Here is a 19,516-nt window from a genome sequence, read left to right on the forward strand (position 1 = left end):
GGATCAGATACATGAGCTAATACATTAAAAAGAGGGTCGGATACATTAATAGAGAGTCACGTACATTAATGACATTTTTGACTTAAAGAGAAAAATGAGAGATTTTGAAAATTTATAAAACTTACAGGGAATAATGGTAATAAGTAAATTAAAAGGTGAGATTTCTGTTATTATTTCATTTTATTTTGGCTAAAATATAAGTACTTTAAAATATTTATTTTATTTAATCAAATTCTACAAAATTATTTTAATTTTAAATTACATAAATTAAAGTCAATTCAAACCGACTCTTTTTAACATACAAAAAATTGTCTTTATTGCATTAAAAATAAAAAAAACTTTTGCTTTTGTTGGCCAATTTGAAGCTGCATGTGTCTTGCTAGATTGATGTTGTATTAAATATTAAAAGAGTGCATACTAAAGACAACATGTTGCAAAAAGGTTTTTGAGAATTTTATAATTTTTGTTTAGACTTAGTATTATAGATTAAGAAATCTATTAAAAATTATTATTATTATTCTATATTTTAATTCAAATAACTATAATCACTCATTAAATTTTGAATCTATCTCCGTATTATATCATCGATGTTTGGAGTATAAAAAAAACCGATTTTTTTTTCAAATAGGACAAAAACTTAGCTTAATAAGAAGGCATTAGTGGATTCACCCTTTGGAGATCAAATAGGGATATTAACTGTAGAATTAATGGGGAAATAACCCTAGGAAATATCCAAGAGACATCGTATAATATAAAGTTTTAACTTTTAATTAATGTTGGACCACTCTCACGAGACCCTATGTGTTTTAAATTCGTAGAAAAATATTACTAATTAGGTGCTAAACATGTTAAACATTGCTAGCTGTCATGTTTTAATTAAAAATAAATTCTTTATTTATTTGGTTGTGAATTGTAATTGGATCTTAGATAGGTACATTGATGTGAGATTATATACAGTGTGATATATCTTAATCAATTATATTTTGAAAAATTTATTTATTCGATTAAATTAAATTCATGTTAGTATATTTACAAAAACATTAATCAAATGTTTTGAATTGTAATAATTTATTTTTAAATTTCAATTTTTCATTGACAATGAATGCCTCAACTAGTCCGCTACTATCATTACACCCCAAATTATAATAATTTGATTTTTGAATATAGAAAATGATTAAAAAAGAAGTTCCTCTTAAGTATTAAAAATAGTTCAATTTTGTCCTCATTTAACTTATTAGACCCTAATTATTTTTCACTTATAATTTCAAATTAAAAATGTCCTTTTAGCTTCAACAATTCTTAACAAATAAATTTGAATGAATCAGATTATTTATTAGTTGGTATCGATATATGACCTAATAAATCAGTACCATTTATTTAATTATAACAAAACGATAGATAGAGAAAAATAAAAATTTATTCGCACCGAGTGTTTAAACAAGCTAAGCAAAATGTATTATTAAGTGATTTAATAAAGTAAAATAAAATGTATGTATTAATTTGATATAAATACCCGATACGAGTAAATTTTGATTAAATGAAAAATACGTTTTTAACATAAATAGCAATTGAAGTCCAATAAATAGTAGGAGGGATATTTTTAATCCGAAAATCAACATTAAGTATGATTCAATATATGAAAGATCAATTCTAGATCATTTTCATTACGTCAACAACATATTTTTTAAAAATCTTTTTTCCGTTCTTAAAATATTATAATATCTTAAAATAAAATAAAGAAAGACTTCAATTATAATGCAAGAGGGGAAGAAGTTACAAAGAAAATTTTAAGGTCATATTATTTATGAATTTGATAATATATAAATTAAACTTTGTTATCAAATTTTCTTCCTATTATTTCTCAATAGTTCAATAATAGAGCGGTCATAATTAGGCATAAGTTCAAATCCTATTTAAATTATTTGATTCAAAATAAAAAAAAAATTTATATTTTTTTTTATTTCTCTCGAATGATAACTCACATCAATATCCTTTTTTTTTAAAAAAAAATTCATGCCTTAAGAGTCATTTTTAAGAATCGTTTCTCTACAATAATAAGATTTGTATACGCTATACTTTACAATAAAATTTATATAAGCTATGTTATATTGTGTAATATTATGTTGTATCTTATAGCCCACCAACCCTTATATTTCAATAAATATGGAAAAAATGCACAAGTATCCTTATATTATATTAAAATCTTATTATCTTCTAAATTTACTTTATAAGTAATTTTTTATCTTTTTTCATTTTACGTAGCACTAGCTTAAAAGAAAAATCAATACAAGATAATTTTAGGTAGATTGAAAAGGATAATAAACTATTAATAAAATAAATTCTAAAAATAACAGATTTTTATAATATAAGTGTGTTTATAAAATTTTGTACTTGAGGACACAGTTATGCATTATCCAAATATAAATATAACAAAACAAAGTACACAAGACAAAAGCTTTTCAAAATTCTCCCACATATAGACAAACATTTTTTTCCAAATAAAATAAAACTATCAGTATTTCAATCACAGTGTCAGCAGAGGACAAGTATAAGAACAAAGTTTCGATAATCGCTATGACATTTTTTTTTTCAAATCTTCCCTTTTCTGTCCAAAAGCCAATCAGTGAAGCTCAAATTCACTATTTACTGCAATTCATAGAAGATGGATCGTATTGGGCTTACTCAAAACTTCCAAACTCACTGTTTCTTTCATTTTACTGCTTCTTTACGCACCCAATTGTCTAAAGTTTCTAACTTTACCCCCAATTTCAAGAATCCCAAAGTTGTTACAGCCTGCATGGCGGCAGCGACGCCGGCGGTGGCACCTACAGCGACAACCTTTGGGTTCAAGAATTTGATGGAAACAGTGACAATTGATGTTCATAAAGCGGAAGGGAGGCCACTGAACGTGCCACTGATTGCTCCTTTTACTATTGCATCATCAAGATTGGACAAAGTGGAAAACGTAGCTATTAGGGTTGAGTTGAGTAATGGCTGTGTTGGGTGGGGTGAAGCCCCAATTCTTCCATCTGTGACTGCAGAGGATCAATCCATTGCCTTAGCAAAAGCGGCTGAAGCCTGTGAGTTCTTGAAGCAGAGCCGTGAAATGACTTTAAATGTTGCATTAACAAAAATTGGCGACGTGCTCCCTGGACATGATTTTGCTTCTGTGAGTTATGCCTGTAATTTGTTTTGCTTTGTCATTATGGATTATGTAATAGGAACTCTTTTTTTTCATGTTTACCCTTTAACTCTGTTTGATGTCAGTTGTGATATTGATAGTGTTTGATTTTGACAAGAGGGGTCCCCTCAAATGGTTAATACTCAACACCTCCAATTCTAAGGTTGTGGGTTCGAGTCACCAAGCGAGCAAAGTGGTAGGAGCTCTTGGAGAGGGGGTAAAAAAGAAAAAGACAATAGTGTTTGATTTCTTCTTGGTTTGGCTTTGATCCATGTGGGTCTGTGAACTGTGGTCCTCTTTTCTTGTTGAACCTAGTAGGGTACTAAGTCGCTTTCCATCTGTTGTATGTTCTGTGCAAACTGAAGTTGTACTGAAAATTTTGAACCTCTTTCTTTTGGCATAACACTTAGATAATACTCTCCAACTTTGGAGTGCACATCTAGACATCTCAACTCAGTCCCACTGATCTTGTGGGATAATACTCTCCAACTTTGGAGTGCACATCTAGACATCTCAACTCAGTCCCACTGATCTTGTGGGAACTCAACGTTGACGTGACACGTAAATTTTGGTGGTGTCTACACGTTCATTTTGTAAGTTGGACTGTTGAGTGTTCAATTGATATAGTGGACATGATTTGAAGTGTCTGGATGTGTACTCCAAAGTTGGAGTAATGATTGGAAATTGAGGCCAATAGTGTCTATCTTCTATGTGTTAGCCCTTTTTTTCCTTCGAGTGATACATTTCTTTAACCTTGATGTTAGTTTGTTGGCTTCTTTTGGCTTCACCATTTTAAGTGTCTCATGGAATTGATTCTTAGGATTGGAATTCAAAGGTCAACATAACATTGGGTGATATAGGCGTATCTGTTTATGATATTTTCTCTAGGTCTTAGTGAGAGATAAAATTGCTGATAATGGAGTTATTTACTGGAGTACATTTTTTTAATACGATGGTTATTGAGTGGATGACTGACTTTGTTACTGTAACAATTCAATGGACCTTTTGTCTAGCTTATCTACATTGGCATGTGGCGTCGGAGTTTAGAGGCTAGGATATAGAAGGCATAGTATTATGACTAGGCGAAACTGGAAAAAGAAAGTGACTTGGGATACACTTATGGCATAGTATTCTGACTAGGCGAAACTGGAAAAAGAAAGTGACTTGGAAGACAGTTATGGAAAAAGAAAGTGACTTGGAAGGCACAGTATTCTGACTAGTTTGCATGTTTGGCCTTTCTATATTGACCTATATAGTTTATGGGATGGACCCTAGATTGTGATACATGGACCAGATTCATCCTTCTTATTGAGTCTCTATATCTATATGATGATAACTTCTCTGTTTTGTTGCACACTCAATTGTCCTTCTCGCCTGGTTCTTTTGACTTACCTTCAGTCAGCATCTCTTTTTAGTTTTCAGTAATGTTATATGCAGAAATCCTTTCTGTGAAGCTAAACTAGTAAGCCTTTTTTAGTGTGATGGATCATTTTTAATACATTGGACTAAACACGTATTGTGTGTTTACAGTAGTCCTGCTGCTGCCTCCAGCTTGGACACTACATTATTCACAGGAATAATTGACAAGCTACCTGGAGCCCTTATATACTTTAACTATGTTTTTTCTTATCTTTCAAACTCATCTTTGTAGAACTGAAAACTTGTGTGATACTGATTCAAATTTTAACTTTATTGAAGGTCAGGGCAGGAGTTGAGATGGCACTGATTGATGCAGCAGCGAACAGCATTGGAATACCTCTCTGGAGACTATTTGGTGGAGTATCTAATGCAATATCTACTGACATTACAGTTGAGGCTTTCTTTCTTATTCTACTTCAGTTGGCAATACACAATAATTTCTGCCTCTGTTAGTTTACTAGAACTTGCGCCTGAATCATCTTATTGTAGATTCCGATTGTTTCACCCATGGAAGCTTCTGAACTGGCTTCAAAGTATCGTAAACAAGGTTTCAAGACTTTAAAGCTTAAGGTGGGCAAGAATTTGAACGGAGACATTGAAGTGCTTCAATCCATACGTGCAGCACATCCTGATTGCTTGTTTATCTTAGATGCTAATGAAGGTTACACGGCAAATGAAGCTATTAAAGTCCTGGAAAAGTTGCATGGTAAATTATTTTTCTTTTTTAAAGTTATAATCTAGATCTAATGTTCTCCTATCTGTACGGACAGAGGAATGACAAAGAATCTGAATCTCAGTTCTCTGTATCTTCCCTCTCATATATTAGGCGTATCTCTATGATAAAGATTAGGTTTTTTCAGTTGCTTGGATACATCATTATACGCTCGAAAGAGAAAATAATAAATCTCTAATTTCCTGTCAGAAATGGATGTCACTCCGGTGCTATTTGAACAACCTGTTCATAGAGATGATTGGAAAGGTCTTGGTCATGTCAGTCAGATTGCAAAGGACAAATATGGGGTATCTGTTGCTGCCGATGAAAGTTGTCGAAGTTTGGTTGATGCTAAAAAGATAGTGCAAGAAAGTCTTGCTGATGTCATTAACATTAAGCTTGCCAAAGTTGGGGTGCTTGGGGCTCTGGAAATTATTGACTTGGTGAGGTCCTCGGGCTTAAATCTGATGATCGGTGGTATGGTTGAAACCAGGCTTGCCATGGGCTTTGCTGGTCATCTAGCCGCTGGCCTTGGATGTTTCAAGTAAGTTTCTATTGCAAGTTGCAAACTCATAATCTATCATCATTACTGGGAGACATACTCACATAAATATGAAATATAGTTGACTTATAAACTATCACCATACTGGCAATTCAGCTGACTTTCTAGTTGGCAGTCACACATTGATACTTTGGTGGTCAAAATTGGTTGTTGCTGTCTCTCCTTTTAATATAATCCAGTGTTCAATTCTTTGGATTCTGGTTTCACAATCACCACTACTTGGAGACACTAGGAATTGGAGAATTAATTGGGATATGTTCAGTAGTAATGTTGAATAAATTCGTTCTTCTTTCGGAAAACAAAATAACAATAAGCTGAATCTTAATCTTAATTCCGTTTATGCAATGTTATAAGGGTCATGGAGAAGAGAAGGGTATAGGATTGGTTTATTTTGCCTTGGTGAATTATTAATTCTTTGCAACATGTCAGTTGATACCCATAGAAGAGAAGAGAATGTGATTTACCTCCTTTATCTAGTCAATTTTTGATCAAGTTATAAAGCTGATTGCTCTATCTTCCATCCCCCTCTTGAACTTTGCAAGTGATGATAATCTGCACCTTTTATTTTACTTCCTCTCTCCCACCTTCCCTGTATCACCCAAACTCAACAGTCAACATGGTATTAACCGAATCACTGGGTTAAACAAATAGAGATAGTACTATGACTGGATTAACTTTGTGCTAAATTCTATGAAGTATTTTAATACTTCACTGAAGTTGACATCAGTATATCTATCCAATTTGATTGGTTCTCTAATTTATGTACCTAACTTCTCTGCAGATTCATTGACCTAGACACACCCCTTCTGTTGGCAGAAGATCCAGTTTTTGGGGGTTATGAAGGTACTTCTTTTGCCTTCCCTCAGAACATTCACTTATGACACAAGTACATCTCAGTATGTAGTGTTTTTTGCTTGTACTGAATTTATCTGATAAACTGCATTGCTCACTTCTTTATGTACCCCAGCTTCTGGACCTGATTACAGCTTCTCAAATGCTAGAGGGCACGGTGGTTTTCTTCATTGGGAGAATATTGCATGGTAAGTTTGATTTTTAATATTAAAGTCTGAGGTAACCATGTCTCGTGTGTTCTAGCAACAATCAGCAAACATGATTATTAAAGTGACGTCCCAATTCTACATGTTTTATCTTATTACTGGTGTGTACTCTCGTGTGGATTGTCTGCAGAACGGCAGTTCATGCATATGAGAACAAAACTGAAGGTCGATTATATGTTTATACATCCTTGCATTTTATTTCAGTAACAAGAGATGTTGACTATCAAATAACCCCCCCCCCCCCCCCCTTCTAAACCTCTCAGCTGTTACCTACAAGACTAGTAAAGGTTCTATATAGATTTTTGTGATTTGCTCTAAATCACATTGTTCTTGACAGAAAAAAACATGTTTGTATGAGATTACTCTATTCGCTCTAATATTTGAAATTCTCTGCAGATATTAGTAGCGGAGCTTGTTCACTCTTCAGGATTGTCACTCACAACCTAATTATAGTTATGCATATGTACTTGTGAATTAGTCGTTGGTAAATTTGAAATGTTTATGTGCCAAAGAATTGGAACACAATGCTAGAATATCCAATCTTTAGAGTAAACAAATATGTAAATGTCTTATTGTCTGTTGAAATTGATGTTAGTTGAGAACGTCTTGCTTGATCTTCTCTTTGACAATCTCAACAAATATTAAATCAATCTGCCAGACTCTTGGTACTAATTTGTTTGTTATTGTTCTATCATCTAGCTTTGGCACACAATTCTAGTGAAAAAAATGATGTCTTATGAGCTCAAGATAATAATAGTTTGGACTAAAATGTCCCCATCAACTTGCCCTGGGTTTTGGTCTATTGATGAGAGTAGCACGTGTTATGTTTGAGTTAGGCATACGTCATAGACTCAACGAGACTACAAAAAGGTTGAGGGATGGACCATTATCCCTATATATTAACTAGAAGAGCATGTCTCCATGTGTTAGATCTAGATGCATTTGAAAGTAACATTACTTTTCGTATTTAACAATGAATAATGGAGAACCCATCATGCCCACTTTTTACCCAATGCAATCACTAATTTCGTGTAGTGCTATACTAACAATAAAATCATATCGACACAAGAAATTATACAACTCGAATCGTTGAGATAAATAAAAGATGTGAAGAATTAAGAAACATGATTAATATATTATCCCTCGTAAAAAATTATGGATTAAAATGATCAGATGAACTATAGCGAAAAGTATTTTTTTCAACATATGATTTGTTTTATAGAATCAATAGTGGCATATACTTTTTATTAATGACATGATTAATGGTACCCTTTTTTTTTTTTGGTTTTTGAAGAAGCATATACTTTTGATAGTGAACATGAGAGGGGGTTAGCAGATAATCATATAATTAAACAAATAAATAGCAGGTGTGAATTAAGTATAATGATGAAAGCATATTGTGCACATTAAAGCTAAGAAAATAAATATAAAGTCACTTAGCACCGAAAGCAAGTTGCAATATGTGTTGTGTAGGGTCCGTATCGTGCTAAGTTCTCAAACGCAACTTTCATTTTCCATCAATAACAGATATTAAAAAATATATTTTTATAAATTCAGACCTTAAAATTCCCAATCAATTCATCTCAAATAAGTAATCGTGTATCGCATCATTATATTTGTTATTTCAAGTTTATGGTGAGGTACATGCACTAACCCATTATATATCAAAGAAATTTGAGTACTCAACAGTACACCTCATTATCAAATGCGTTGATTCATGGGTAATCAATATAAATGATGAATTATGAATACTCCTACTGTTTTACAAAATGGACACTCCACTATTTTCATTGCTTTTAAATTGATGCAAATTAAAAGGGTTTATAGTGAATTCTGCCCTAAAAGGTGAAAAATGTTATCAAACTTTCTAAAATGGTATATGAAAATATTTTTTTTCAAAATGGTAAAATCGCTAAGGAAGCAGCGATTTTTCCACCGGAGTTTTGGAAAGCAGCGATTCGTACATTTCCAGTTTTTTTTTAAAAAAAATTAAAATAATCGCTACACTTGCAGCGATTTACATAATATATATTTTTTTAAATTTTAAAAGATATCGCTGCAAAGGCAACAATTTACCTAAAAAAAATAATTTCTCACAGCGATTTACGTAATTAATTTTTTTTTAATTTTTAAGCACTTGTAGCGATTTACATAACATAAAATATTGATGTGTCACTGCCAAACCCACAATAGCCAGTTAGAGGTGCCCTTGTTGACATTAATTAGTCCAAGTGGGCTCCTATAATGCTATTATAACATAACATTTGATTTTTAAACTAATTAAAGAAAATAAATTATTTGATTTATTGTTTTGTTTTCGAATTTTAAGTGCTCAAATAAACAAATTTAGGTAAAGGTGCAGCGATATTCTTTTAATTTTTTTTTTTAAAAATATTATATAAATCGTTGTTCGTGCAGTGATTTATTTTTAAATTTTTTTTCAAAAAAAAATGTAAATGTTCAAATCGTTGCTATAGCAACGATTTTTCAAAACTCCGGCGTACAGAATCGCTGCTTCCTCAACGATTTTACCATTTTGGTAAAAAAATATTTTCAAATATCATTTTGAAAAATTTGTTAAATTTTTCACCCTTTATACTCCGAACTCGATTTACGGTGGTCATCACTATTTGTTTACATTGAACATGAAATTAAATTGTGTAAAACAATGAGGGTAAATTGTTGTTATTTTCCATCTTTTCAACTAAAAATTAGATCAGAAACATCCAAGAATTAGGTTGCATTAGTAGTGAATGGCCTGATTTTTATTGCATTAATCGACTTGTCTTTCACTTTCAATTTTCCAAGAATATTTCTAATTTCTATTTTATATTTTTAAAAATAAATAAAGTAATTAAACATGACGTATGATACATGCTATATCAAATTTAATCGGATTTTAATATCGTCGTCGAAAATAAAATAAAAAATGGAGCAATTGGGTCCCTTCTATTAGAATGCACACTCTCATTGCATCAAAAGAATAATGATCACTGGTATGCATGCCACAACTAATTATCACATGAATACAAGCAAAGTACTAAATCATACATCTTGATGATTCTCTATAATGTACTCTTTATGGGCATTAAAATAACTATTCCTTGTTATTGAGCTTAAAGACCTACTCTCTTATTTATTTATTTTAAATTTTAGGTACTCTATAATAAATTTTAAAAAAATTGTGTCAATAAAAATATGAATATTTATAACCGAGTATAAATATTGTTTAAGGCTATTACGATTCTACTCACTCTAGATGCAATGATATTAATTCAAATTGTCGCTAACATGAAAATCTATTGTCACTAAATATCTCTTTTGTTGTAGTGTCTATTTTCTTTTCTATCACAATTTTTAATATTCTCTTTCGTATTATCACTTACATTTTACCGTCCTAAAACAAAACGCAAGTGATAATAATTAAGGAGACTTTTGAGATTGATATGACTGGTCGATGCTGCGCCAATTTGGAAATTTCTTGGTCATGGAATTTTACATTTGTTTTCAGTCATTGAGAAGTAGCAGAGCTAGTCGTGTTAAGAAATCTATTTAATATATATTTAGTAACAATTTATTTTAGAACTCAGTAAGTAAATTGTCTTTTTTAAAATTCAAAACTCATAACTTCAAATTCTTGATTCGCCTTTGATTTACCTTTGAACTGATGAACAGTTTAAGCATCTACTTCTACTACAACAATTGTTTGTGACGGACTTTCGTGGAAATTAAAAAGGCCCATTCACGCGTGTAGCCCCATGTTGACTTGATAATTTTTGGGTTGTACCATAATTATGTGAATCATAACAAGAGGTAATTAAACAAATTGCACTAATTGTACTTTCTGAACAAAAAATCCCTCCTCACTATTCAATTTTTCACCAATGTTTTTTCCTATAAATTGAGCTATTAACTATGTTAAAATGCAGCAACTCTCTCTTATCTACTGAAGCAAAAAAAAACAGCTTCAAGTGACAGTAATGAAGACAGCATCAAAGCTTGCAGTACTCACAGTTCTAGTTCTGCTTCTTGCTGAAGCACACATCTCTGTAGCTGTAACGTGCAGCGCGATTCAGCTGAGCCCTTGCCTTAGCGCGATCACATCAAAGTCAGCACCATCTAAACTCTGCTGCAGCAGGATCAGGCAACAAAAGCCTTGTCTCTGCACTTATCTCAAGAACCCAACTTTAAGGAACTATGTCAACTCCCCTGGTGCTAAGAAAGTCGCTAATACTTGTGGTGTTCCCTACCCCAAGTGTTAATACTGCATTTGAAGAATCATGTGATTCTTGCCAAGTCTTGTATGTGAGAAGTGAAAATAATATGTTTGTTGCACTCTTTATCTCATGAGAGTCACTGTGTGTGCCATCATCTATACTCTTTGTTTTAGTCATCATGTGTTTTTGCTTTGCTTTATTTATGCACTCGTGAATGAAAAAGAGATGAAATTATGCTATGTCTACATCTGGATACAAGTTCTGTCATAACTACTCTTAAGGTATTTTTCTATGACTTTATGTCTCTATCATGCATCATTGGCCTTGGATCTAAATGCAAAAATTTAACCTGCAAGTTTTCAACTTGGGTGTGATGATCCAGTTTTTTGTACTAATGTGCTTTTAATTCCTGCAAATTACCATCTCTTGTTGCTTCTATTCAAGATCGAAAACTTTCAAAAAGAGGACATAAATAAATAAGAGCGATATCTACCGGAGAAAGAAAGGCTCGAGAAAACTCAAAATAGTAGGAATGTAAGTGGAACCGAAATAACCAAACAGACTCATAATACATCAAGTCAATCAAAGTGGAGAGTTTGTCAATCCACTGTGAGGAAGAACACTAGAATGTGTTGTTGGGACCTAAAATTAAACTCATAATGGGGCATATTGTTACCTTATCGTCAATCTAGATGAAACTACAGTTCTATATCAAACCTCTCTGTTTCCAACTTCTTCCTTTCCCATAGTACAACATATATGCTTGTGCAAAAAGATTGTATAGAACAACAAGTACTAATCTAGTAACATATGACACAATTTCAATTGAATTCTTTATTCAGACAATGAAGTTGCATGATGTGATGCCTCAAATTCCAATCTTCCGTACTTCTCTAAAATTAATCAGTTGTAATGGAACAACTTGGGGGGCTCCAAAATTGGGAGGCTCCAGAGAGTTTCATGTACATGAAAAAACAACACGCGATACAATTAATTTACTTACAAAAAGAATCTAAGCTTCTCTCAGATATGGAGAAGGTCGGAGATTTGGTTCCAGCCAGCAAACCATGGCCTCCTATCTGATGGAAGGACAAAGTTAAGCTCAAACATCTCTCTTGACATGTTACCTCCTTCGCAGAAACCTACGAGCTTTGCCACTATCTCAGCACTCTCTTTTACGTGCTTTTCGTCATGAGGATTTGTCCAAAGCTTGTTAATAAATTGCATTCTTCTCTGTTTTCCCTCCAAAGGAACTTCCCATTTTATGTACAGATAATCTCTTTCTTCAGCTGTCAGTCGAGTTGTCAATCTCTTGGCAAGGAATTCCCTTTCCCTCTTTATAGCTCTAATGCTGTTATTCCATTGGAAAATATAGAATCATTAGAGTTTGAGCTTGAGGCAGACTTGCATTTAATAAATAGACCGTGTGGAAAGAGGGAAAAGAAAAATACCTTGATGACAAAGAGACTGTTGGCTCATTTCCAACACGGGCCGGGGTTGCATTTCCAAGCTCTGCCAGATGCTGTTGTAACCATGTCAAGCGCCTGAGTTCAACTTCCAGATATATTTCATCGGCAGGGTCTCCCTTGAATAACAGATAAAACTGTGACCTGTGAATAATGGAGACATAGCAAACATCCCACAAGTCAATAATTTGCTGCCTCTGTTCCTTAAATGTGATTTGCCATGAAACTGGGGACTCTTCTGGTATCTGATGAATATTTTCGTCATCTTCTAAATTGTATCCAGCCGCTTCATTTGCTTCCAGCTCAAGCACCTACAGGCACAAACAAATAATAAAGTAAAATTGAAGATAACTATTAATTGCGCCAAAGGGGAGGAGATTCAACAACTTCAATTAGTGTGACACAAAAACAAAGAGAGTACAAGTTTTACCTGGCATACAAGGAGCTGCTTTTGGTATTGAAGTTTGGCCACCCTTTCTTTAAGTTCTGTTACATACGATCTTATGTTTCTGACGTTCTCTTCTGCTGCCTCCTGAAACATCTTCTGCATCTTTCTCATGTTTACAGAACTGGAACGGCGATATGGAGTGCCTTCCTTTGATGAAATATCTCCTCCGTCACTTTTTGTAGGAGTCTCATTTTCATGCATCGGCTGAATTTCACAGGACAAATCATCCAAATCTGGAGCTCGATTTTCAATCTCACAATCCAGTACTTGTCGTGCAGTTGACAGAGGAGAACAAGGAGATTTCAAGAAATTTTGCCTGTTGATACTGTTGCTCGAGGCCAATGGGAGCAACTTCTTCTTTTTTGATGGATGCTTTGCCTTTTGTGTGGTGTCATTGTTTGACTGTTGATCATTATTGCTTGGAAGAGACATAACCAGTTTGTCCAATGATTTCTGGACATTTTCTAGCTGTTCTTCAAGATCAGCAATTGTGCTTCCTTGTGAGTGAAGTCTGGCTATCTCGTCCTTCAGGTTGGCACTGACACTCTTATTGACAGCAACGACATTTCCAACTTCAACTTCCTTGCGGAGGACTGGCGGTACTGAACGCATTTCTCTGATCTCTGCTTGCAACTTAGCAATAGTTTCTGCAGCATCCTGGTTACCTAACCTATGACATGCAACTTCCTTTTGCAGTACTTCCAGTGCTCGATTTGCTTCATCTCCGAGCTGCTCCTGGAGATGTTCGAGTTTGCGAATTTCATGCATGAGTGTAAAAGGTGCTGCCAAAGATTGCCTCATTGACTGCCTTCCCATTGTGTTTCTTGTTCTTTCACCAACGAAAGGTGCTTTTTCTTCGAGGTTTGGAGATAATGTGCCAGAGAATGAGAGACATTTCTTCACAATTGGACTAACAGATTCAGATGGTTTCAGTCCCTGGTTCAAGAATTCAATATTAGCACAAAGAGAACTTTACTTCACTGTGAATGACGCACAATGCAAGAAAACTTAGATACAAACCTGTTCCTCCTGAAGCTTTCTGCGTAACTCGTCTACTTGTGACTGTGCAAGATCCCTTTGACGCTTCAGATCCTCGATTTCCATTTCCATCTAAAAGGGCCAGCCAGTCAGTTAGTTAAATAAATGCTAACACTTAAATTTCATTTTCTTAAGGAAATTCATCGTTGATGAACCTGTTGAATTTTCCAATCTTTCTCATTAGCTGGCTCTGGGGTGCGCAGCTCTGCTTCCAATCTGGCTACTTCCTTCTGCAAATGCTTGACAAGCTGTTTGTCGGAAACAACCTGATATTTAAGGAAAGAGAAAAAGTTCAATATTTGTGTTAAAAACTTAAAAGATAAAATGAGGTACATCTCATACGAGAGGTACACATTCACAATAAGGTTTAGACAAGTTACTGAGTATATACCATGTTCACTTGTGCCTTGTTTGTGACTTCCTTTGCTCGGGTAGCAAAAAAGAGAGTGTTGCGAGATTGTTCGACGTGACTAGATGCAGGGCTAAGCGTGCATATTATAGCAGTACGGGCATTGCCACCAAGTGAATGTTGCAATATTCTTGTCAGTTTTGAGTCCCGGTAGGGTACATGACCACTTCTTTTGCCCACACTACTTACAGGAAAAAACAAAAGAAATGAACCAATCAGATTTGGAGGACTGCAGTGACAAAATAAGTTTATCAACTCCAGTAAGCTTATCTAGTTGGTTATGTCATCAGCATAACCAATGAGTTAACTTTCATCACAGAACTAAAGAAGCACAAAAATACTTGTCCATGCTTTACATGCACGACGACAGGGATGATGAAATAACTTGAACAAGAAACACAGCTGTCACATAAGTGAAAACAGACCTGAGCTTTCTAATAACGGTTGTAAGAGTCATCAAACTGAGATTTATATGGCAGCCTTCCCTAAGCCTGGCACCATCTGCATTTGTCTGTGAGGCTCTTTCGCTCCCAGCCAAATCAACAAAGTTCTGCAGCACAGATATATTAATGATAAAGTTGCCTCTATCTCTCTTAAGTGTCCTCTAAAACAATCAAGGAGGAGGTTAATTTACCAAGCTTGCTACATAAGACCTCACGCAATCAGAACTTTCACGAAGAGTGCTTTCTATTGTCTGCATATGATAAGAAGTTATAGAAGTCCGTTTAGAAAAGTTGTTGCTTAGGGGATTTCAATTCGGGAACACAAGACTTTCGGCACACAATTAAGGACTAACCAGTCTTATTATCTGGTGGGATCGTGAGCTTGTATCGTTTAAGGCTGTTTCGCCGACTTGCCTCTGAGCTGCAGTTTTAAGTGGTACATGTTGAAGATGGATTTTCTGGGGAAAACTAAAATAAAGCAATATCACTTTGAAAAGAATCAAATTCTTACCCTCGCAGATACTAATTAAATGCCTCAAATGCTGGTCATTGCTTGCTGTTTCTTCCACCAATTTCTCAACGACAGTTCCTTTCTGCAAATTAAAAATATATCATGATAAATTGATACAGAGAGTAAAGACTATAATTTTGAAGGTCCACTAATTTTCTCTCAACTTTACCTCTGGATCATCAAGAAGCTTGAGATTTCGACCAGATTCAGAATTCAATAGGTCCCTGACATTTTCATTGTAGATCTCCAGTCCAGATATTCTTATTCTGAATTCTCTTTCTGGGGTCTATGGCAATTGTCAAATGACCAAAAATAAATAAAAGAATCAGCAACAGTTTCCAAGGATAATGGCACTAAGAAAGACTAAATTTTTGGTTTATTTCAAAGCTAAAGAAACTAGTATAAGACATGATGTATTTGCAGAAAATACAAGACAAAGGAACTACTTGACTTGTCATTTATTACTCATCTAGGATAAAGATCATATAAACTACATGCTTCAAATATCTCAAACTAAAACAACTCTTTTCTACTAATTCTAGTAATCCCATTTGTGACGTGTCTTCAATGACCTTGGAAAATTCTGACGTCAAGAAGTATCAGATAACAATAGCAGTTGCTCAAGAATGATGAAGCTTACACTCATTATATGGGAATATATGTCGTTGACAGCTTTCTCAGTAATTCCTCGCATTGTGTAAGTCTTCCCACTGCTGGTTTGTCCATATGCAAATATGGTTGCTGAGATGCAAAGATTGGAAATTAGTCTATGATCAAAAGGTCTCCAAAAGCTAGAGATGTTCATAAAAAACCTCCCTTCAGAATAGGGGGAAGAGAATTACCATTTATTCCCATCAAAGAGGATAAGGCCACATTCTTTACTCCTTCCTCATACACGGCTTCAGTTATACTATCTGGACCGAAGACTTTATCTGAGATAAAAGAAAATGTACATTCTCAATCAGATTTTATAGAGTCTAAATTAAGATAAGACGACAAAATGACAAGAACATTTAAAACAGCGGATGTGTCAATTACCAAATGTGAACGAAGCTGGTTGAGCAGCACGTTCCTGAGGCAGTGATCTATAAATAATTGTGTGATCATCAATGCATTCCCATGCAGCATGGTCCTTGGCTGAAAGCTCCCTTTTGTTCAAAGGCCTTAATCTTACTGTTACAACGATTTTCTCCTCTTTAGCTCGATGTCCACTAGGCGTTGTTGCTGGAGTCCTTTCTATCTTTGAAGCTGGAGTACCAGGAGTTCTAACCGTCATCTTGACTAGAACTAGACTAGTAATCCTCCAAAATGAACTCCAGCTGAAAAATGCAAAGGCCTGTTGACACAAGACTGAGATACTTAAATTCTTAGATGTCTTGATGATCTTATTATAAAAAGAAAACTAATCACACTCTGACTCAGTGCTAGAACTTGTAAATATCCTTATTACACAGTCAACTATGATTAGGAAAACAGTTGTCCTGTTTTCTTGGCAAAGGTAAGATAAGATAGAGACAAATCAAAGGTTTTTAAGCCCGCGGGTGTGGAATAAGACAACACATGCTGATGCTACTCTTTTGTGACAATGAGTGAAAACTTGGTAAAAACACATTTAAACATTATGGTTCAAATTCAAGACACTAAGTGAGGAAACACCCCTAGACCTCTACATCCTCCTCTCCCAGGCACTACAAAAATTAAAACCCAAAATTTTAAACTTCATTTCTGTTTATGGTGCATAGAAACACACAAGATGAGCATATCTTTACTAGTGAACCTAACATTAGTTAGATACAAAAAAGAGAGAGCTTTACACGAAAAAGAGAAACCAAATCGCTAAGATCTCAGTCTACTTTCCTATTCTCCACTTCGACAACCGATTTAAACACTAGGTCTTCCTTATCTGACAAATTAATCTGAATCTCGCTAAATTCCACCAAATTCAAGTCACATTCACAGCAAGCACTAACTAGAAAACAAATCAACAACAACATAATCGGTGTAATCCCATGAACGGAGGTGCTGAGCAGAGAGGGGTTTCTGATAGACCATCGGGCTCACGAACTACTTTACTACTACTACATAAGTGAAGATCATTGAGCGAAATAAGGCAAGAAAATCTAACAACATGAAGCAGAATTTGCATCTTAGCTAGCACCAATTTTCGCCTGAAATTGAAAAAGGAAATTCAACATGAGATTTACCTGAAAGGAACAGAAGACGATTGATAGATTTGCGCCTGAGATCTGAGAAGACAAAATCTGATTGAGAGAGAAAAAAGGGTTATCGAAATGGAAAGAGTGTGAGCTTAATGGTGTGTCTCTTTCTTTGATACCGTCTGTAAATTGGGGCTTTTGAATTTCGAGTCCCCAACGGCTAGTTCATTATCTCGTGTTTAAATGGACTTTTCGTTATTTATCTCGTTAATATATCGTCGATCTTGCGGTGCAGCGCTCTAGGATTAACGGTTTAGTGATTTGTCATTTGTAAATTAATTTCTTTCCGACAAAAGAGACAAACTGATGGGATATAATTTGCTTTTATGCCCCTCAATTTAGGGCTTTTTGTTTTCTCTTCTTCTTTTTTTTCATTCTTTAGTTCTTTTTTTTCTATACTTAAACAAATTTGAGTGATTTTCTTACCATAAAAAATTATAAGTTTGAACTAAAGTAGTATTTCTTTTGTCTCAATTTTTATGTTGCGTCCTTTTTTTTTTCAGTCTCAAAAAGAATATCATATTTCTTTATATGATAAGTATTTAAAGTTTTTTTTTTTATCCTTTTGGTCCTACTTCATTTTTAAAATAGTGAGTTAATATCTCAAAAAAGTCACTCAACTTGAGGAATTTATCTAGTAAAGTAATTAAATTTTATTTTTTATATCAAAAAAATCACTTAACTTAGTTCTTTATATCAATAAAATCATTCACTCATATTTATCGTTAAAACAAATTAAAACCACATATAAATTATTTTTATACTATATTTAGGATTTAAATTACTAAATAAATGACTCAAAATTACTAGTTCATTATAAAATAATATAAAGTTGAAAATAAAAAATTAACTTATCAAACTTAAACCTAAAATTCTCCGAGCTAGCGTCGTTCACACAAACAACAAATTGATTAAACCATCATAACAAGTGTTGTTATACCATCAAATGAAGTAGTAGTAATTTATCAGATGAAATTGACTACACTATAAGATAAAGTGGTAGGCATCACTGCAATGAAGGAGTATAAATTTATCAAATGAAATTGGTGAAATTATCTATTAATATTTTTATTTTGTAATAAAGTAGTAATGTAAGCTATTTATTTATTATTTTAATTGTGATCAGATATTAAAAATATTTATTTTTATTTTTCTAATGATAAATTTGGTTGAATGATTTATTGACATTAATGCTTAAGTTGAGTGATTTTATTGATATAAAAAATAAAGTTCAATGATACAATGCATCACGACCAAAGAAGACGAAGAAATTGCTAAGAAGATGATACTAGTAGGTTTTGTGGTGCATACAAACTGAAAGGCCACCAATGTGTAAGGCAATTGAAATGCTTGAAGGTAACTTAGAGGCCATCCAATTTCCACCAAAGCCTTTCATATCTTCTCCCTCACGATCAGAAGAAATATCGCCGATGATCCCTTTGGGGAAGCCAACAAAGCCCTTTATACATTCTTCTTCGAGTTCAACACTTGATTCTACGGAACATTTGGTTATATAGTCTTTTATAAATTTATTTCTACTATTATGTCCATGATGATTTTGAAGAAAATTACAAGTGTGTTATCAGGTTTAATGGTTCGGTTGGTTTTTCTTTAAAAATTACACTATTCTAATTTTTCAAGTTTTTATAATATATAACCAAAAATAGATTCTTCGACATTGGTACGATTCGATGAATTTTTTACTTTTAAATATCACCTCAAAATTATTAGAATATCGTTTTCACAAGTGTACTTTTTTGAAGAAGTACTTAAATCCTTCACCAAGAACCTTGTTACTGAATTATTTGATCTTAAACTTTTGTTTGAGTGTCAGCA

The 19,516-nt window shown here is 33.8% G+C and overlaps 2 protein-coding genes across 3 annotated transcripts; one reads left to right on the plus strand and one right to left on the minus strand.

Annotated features, from left to right (window-relative positions):
- Window positions 1-2,494: 2,494 nt before the first annotated feature.
- On the plus strand, window positions 2,495-7,604 carry LOC101248467 (L-Ala-D/L-amino acid epimerase). Its single transcript, XM_004235737.5, has 7 exons — window positions 2,495-3,169; window positions 4,880-4,990; window positions 5,090-5,306; window positions 5,523-5,856; window positions 6,656-6,717; window positions 6,842-6,914; window positions 7,329-7,604. Coding segments are annotated over exons 1-7 (1,305 nt in total). The 5' UTR covers window positions 2,495-2,662; the 3' UTR covers window positions 7,330-7,604.
- Window positions 7,605-10,857: 3,253 nt separating this feature from the next.
- Window positions 10,858-17,828, minus strand: LOC101263097 (kinesin-like protein NACK1). 2 transcript variants are annotated; one of them, XM_004235700.5, is made up of 15 exons: window positions 17,669-17,828; window positions 16,503-16,800; window positions 16,307-16,396; window positions 16,105-16,205; window positions 15,634-15,750; window positions 15,465-15,546; window positions 15,307-15,374; window positions 15,145-15,204; window positions 14,936-15,060; window positions 14,493-14,691; window positions 14,257-14,367; window positions 14,084-14,173; window positions 13,046-13,999; window positions 12,601-12,926; window positions 10,858-12,500 (listed from the first exon to the last, which is right to left on the minus strand). In XM_004235700.5, the coding sequence occupies exons 2-15, from the start codon at window positions 16,738-16,740 to the stop codon at window positions 12,173-12,175; spliced, it is 2,889 nt and encodes a 962-aa protein (XP_004235748.1). In that variant the 5' UTR covers window positions 16,741-16,800; window positions 17,669-17,828; the 3' UTR covers window positions 10,858-12,172. The 2 variants fall into 2 exon arrangements, with proteins under 2 accessions (XP_004235748.1, XP_010318630.1); XM_010320328.4 differs by having other exon boundaries at window positions 16,503-16,814; window positions 17,669-17,794.
- Window positions 17,829-19,516: the final 1,688 nt, after the last annotated feature.

The sequence above is a fragment of the Solanum lycopersicum genome, chromosome 3, assembly GCF_036512215.1.
Source record: "Solanum lycopersicum chromosome 3, SLM_r2.1".
Lineage (NCBI taxonomy): Eukaryota > Viridiplantae > Streptophyta > Magnoliopsida > Solanales > Solanaceae > Solanum > Solanum lycopersicum.